We start from the raw sequence: 4,810 nt of genomic DNA on the forward strand, positions 1-4,810 counted from the left end.
TTTTTTTTTTTGCCACGCCTTCTAGAAATGTGATTTCACGACGAATTTTTGCAAGCACTTAAAACTTTTGTCAATGTTTCTCCCAAAAAAAATTGGAATTTTTTTGAAAATTTTTCGATTTTTTTTCGATTTTACTGTTCACCCGAGCTCAAATGAGCTCGGGTGCAGAAACTCCACGTCCATGTTGACCACTACTTCTAAATACAAGTACTATGTTCGTAAAAGGTGCAATTTGTGATGAAAGTTGTATTAATGGTGAAATTAGTCATACCATTTTGATCATGTGTTTAATATGAAATGCTATAAGTCTATCATGACCAAACTTAAGAAATTAAACTGCCACAAAGCAAAGCTACATACAGTTTGGATCAGACAATGGCCAACAACATATGCAAGTTAGACCCACAACGAGAGATGTGCTAGGAAAATATGTAAGCAAACTGCGTAACACTAGATATATAGTCATATGTGTAGTGTAGTTACATTTCAGTAAGAAAATACAACTTACAGTTACTTTTACCGTGTGAAATTCATTCACCACAATTACTATATCTATTCATATGTTACATTTCAGAGGGGCGGCGGGATATTAACATCTTACAGGCAATTTCACATATCCACCAGACAAATCAAAAGAGAAGATTGCACGGTGCGAGATTCATTCACGACATTACTGACCATATCGACTGGAGCAACACTACATGTCCTTGTATCTTGCATAGATTTGTACGACAACGATACTCACACACGCCACACTGAAGCCCACACACCCGCTTATACAACATCTGTATGTTTAACTAATCATCTGTATGATATCTGAACGAAGATGGCCAACTGTCCCTGTACTATATCGTAGCAAGCTACTGAATAGATGCAAATTTTGTTAAAAGGAAAAGAGAATTATGCAAATTCAGTTTATAGGAGATATTCACATCTCTAGGCATTTAAAATAGCAATCTGCCCCTTACTACTACTAAACAGCAAGTGATACTTAAACACATGTATAACAATTTCCAGTGGTACGTGTCATCCCATATAATTGTGAAAACTGCATTCGGTTTTCTTTCTACAACAGCACAGGCAGCTTCAAAATGGCTTGTCTGGTTTTTTTTTTCTTGCGTGGACTATTCCATTGTAATTACATTCAGAAGCTTGTAAGCTGGCAATGAACTCTGATTGATCTCCCTGCATGCAGCTGTATAGAATCATATAAACAGGAACTTTGCAGCCTTATATAAACAGCATTGTATAGAACTGCATCCAGTTTTCTTTCTATATCAACACAGGCAGCTTCACAGCTCATAAGGTGAACAGCATGTGGTTGTCTAACCAGCCATGGTTATTTTCAGGTGCACCACTAGGGACAAGTGACAGACTGACAGTACATAAAGCCCCATCTTGTTCAGGAAATGGATACTATGGCAAAATTGGCTACTTGACATTCCAACTTAAAATTACAGTAATTCGAATTGCTGGAAAATTGTTAAATACTATTATCGGCTCCATTACGATTTACGAATTATCTGGGTGAAATGTCAATATTGCCCTCAGAACTCCAATATATAAGAGCCCACACTCTGGTTGAATGACAGGGCCACCACTCACCACAGGAGTTCTCTTCTCTTCTCTTCTACAGTACGACTGTGAGTGTGAGGCCAAGGAGATGGAGGGGAAGAATAGAGCAGCCGCCATTGCTGCCCTGTGCATGCTCCTTCTCCTCGCGCAGCCAAAGCCATCCCATCAGCAGCCCTCTGGAGTCAACTGCATGTGCTACCAGCACTGCTACCCTGGGTGCAAGGATAGGATCTCGCCGTTGTTCTGCAAGGTCAAGTGTGCTGGTCGCTGCCCCGACGCCATTGATGGCCTTGCCTCCTGCTTGATCGCCTGCGACATGGACTCCATCTGTGACCAGCCAGGGCCGTCAGTCGGTAAGACACTAACAACCTGCCTTATATTGATAGAATATTCGATAGAATATGTGTTTTCATCACACAAACTGTATGGATGCGTTTGCACTGTTTATGTATGAATTATCATGTACAGTGGTAGAATATTTTCTTTTGTGGGGGATATATTGATAGAATGTGTTCTTTTCACTAAGGGAAAAGGAGCCGTCTGTTCTGATGATCTTGGACTATTTTGCAGATGTTGAGGTTTGCAGGAATGTCTGCCACGATATGTGGGTGGCGGGTGGCGCCAACTAACCTTGAAGGGCTGCGAGCAGGTCGGTCATGGGATCATAAACATATGATGTCGAACAGCTGTGGTTGCTGCATCAGTCAATAAAATGTGTTTCGCTTTGGTGCATCACTTGTGTGAAAATTTGTCAATCTTCAGATTATCAATGCATGTGCAAACCCTGCTTATTTTGATTCATCTACAATATTAATTTCCTCTGTCCAGATGGCATGAGCAAACTATTTATCTTCTTTTTAAGAGGAAATAAGCGACATATAAGGTTAACACGTAAAAATTACAAACATTAGCAAACTCATTCAAGCCTTGCCTAAATGTTAACGAAAGAAAAATAATTCGAAATTCATCAGTGAGAACCAGATAAACATTCACCAAGAACAAATGCAGAAAATGGGGCCTAAATATAAACCTGACGCAGAATCAAAGAAAACACTGAAAAGACGAAGCAAGATCAATGGAAGGTACAGAGTACTAACTAACAGAAGCAAGCGAACAAGCGACTTCTGCATCTTGAACACCAGAACGTAATTCTAGATACCTGCAGGAAAATCATGGAATCAGTCACACCAATCTGTAAAAGGCATTCGTGGAAAGCTGTTAAAGTCATATCTGTAGATTTGTATCGCTCAAACAGTAAAGATTAGCTAAACCATCTTGAAAATTGTGCCAAAAGCTCCGACGTGAAATCAGCACAGAATTATAGGTAATAGGTAATTTGAGGCACACTTTTAATGTGGCAGTTTTTGGCAACATCTGGTGCCACTAGAGGCTAAACGATCAATAGGCATATAATGCGTTCATGGAGTTGGAAAGCAGAAAAATCTGGTTTCTAGCTCACCGGCAATACCTTTTAGAAATACACAAGATAGCAAGTTGCTACCAAGTCGAATTTAATACAATTCATATAAGTAGAAGAATCAAGTACAGGATCAAAAACAATACTTTGACCACTACTTCCTTCGGTCCAAAACAGATGTCAGTTTTGCCCTACACAGCATCAAAAACAATACTTTGACCACTACTTCCAATGGTATGTAATACTATTTCCGTAAAAAGTATAATTCATGAAGAAAGCAATATTAACGGTGAATCAAAGTCCAATTTGATCATGTGTTAAATATTTAATGCTAAAAACCTACATACCAAAATTTGAGAAATTAGATTGTCACAAAGAAAGCTACATACAGTTTGGATTAAACAATAACCAATGCCATATGCTAGAAATGAGACTTAAGTTAAGAAAATATGAAGAAAACTGCCTAACACTAGATATATTCATTTGTAGTTACATTTCAGTAAAAAAGAAATAGAACTTATTAGCAATTTCTCGTATCTACCAGACCAATCAAAAGAGAAGATTCCACTGCGAGATTCATCCACCCCATTCCCGAGCATATCGAGAGGAGCAACACAACATGTCCCGTAGCATACATAGTTTCTTAACGACGACAATATAGTCACACACCCAACACGCTGAAGCACACATGCCCGTGTATACATTGTATGTTTAACTCATCAAAGAATTCAAATTCAAACATTAGCCAACTGAGAAAAGCCTTCAACATATTTCAAAAAAGAAATAAACTATCACAGTGGCATTAATATTGCTACTGAACATATGCAAATTTTGTTGAAGAAAAAGAGAATTGTGCACATTCAGTTCATAGGGGATGTCTTTCCAGGCAGACAATTCACATTTCCAGGCACTTAAAATAGCAATCTCTCCCTCACTACTACTAAAGAGCATTGTATGAAAATGCTCTTATATTATGGGACGGAGGGAGTAGGTCTACATCAGCACAATTAATCTAGAGGCTGAATTTGGTTTTCTGTCTACATCAAAACAATCTCCACCTGAGAGAGAGTTCACATTTTCAGGCACCTAAAATAGCAATCTCTCCCTCACTACATCACTACTACTAATTGAGTCGGCAATTGTATGAAAACTGCTACTCACTGCATTCGGTTTACTGTCTACATCACCACAGGTCTCTTCACAGGGAAAATAGAAAGATGGGCAGCATGAGCTTATCTAATCTGTTTAAGATCCAAGGTTATTTCAGGTGCTCCACTAGGGGCTAGTAATTGACAGTGGGCACCAACTTGTTGAGGAAATTAATAAGATGGCAAAACTGGCTACAAAACAACCAGACCTGAAATTGTGGGTCATCTGATTTGCTGGAAAATACTACAGCACTTTGTTGCGTTACACTACAAACTATCCAGGTCAAATGTCCATATTACCCTCAAACTCCAATATATAAGAGACTTGACACTCTTAAACTGACTAAGAGAACCACCAGTCACCTGAAAACTTCCACATCAGCCGCCATTCTCTTCTCTTCTCGTCTGACGAAGGAGAGGAGATGGAGGTGAAGAGGGCGGCCACCATTGCCGCCCTTTGCATGCTCCTCATCATGTCAGTGCCATCCCAGCAGCGGGTGGCCGCCATGTCCTTCTGCGACTGTTACCGGCAGTGCTACCCCGGGTGCAGGCAGAGCGTCCCTTGGTGGCTCTGCAACGTCAACTGTGCTGGCAACTGCGACGTCGGCGACAGGGAGGACTCCCTTGCCGCGTGCATCATGGTCTGCAGCACGGACTCCGTCTGCGGCCC

The 4,810-nt window shown here is 40.3% G+C and overlaps 1 protein-coding gene across 1 annotated transcript; it reads left to right on the plus strand.

Annotated features, from left to right (window-relative positions):
• Positions 1-1,409: 1,409 nt before the first annotated feature.
• Positions 1,410-2,376, plus strand: LOC123176509 (uncharacterized). The gene is made up of 2 exons (XM_044590683.1): positions 1,410-1,928; positions 2,146-2,376. Exons 1-2 carry the CDS (start codon positions 1,586-1,588, stop codon positions 2,202-2,204), a joined length of 402 nt encoding a protein of 133 aa, XP_044446618.1. The 5' UTR covers positions 1,410-1,585; the 3' UTR covers positions 2,205-2,376.
• Positions 2,377-4,810: the final 2,434 nt, after the last annotated feature.

The sequence above is a fragment of the Triticum aestivum genome, unplaced genomic scaffold (assembly GCF_018294505.1).
Source record: "Triticum aestivum cultivar Chinese Spring unplaced genomic scaffold, IWGSC CS RefSeq v2.1 scaffold163823, whole genome shotgun sequence".
Lineage (NCBI taxonomy): Eukaryota > Viridiplantae > Streptophyta > Magnoliopsida > Poales > Poaceae > Triticum > Triticum aestivum.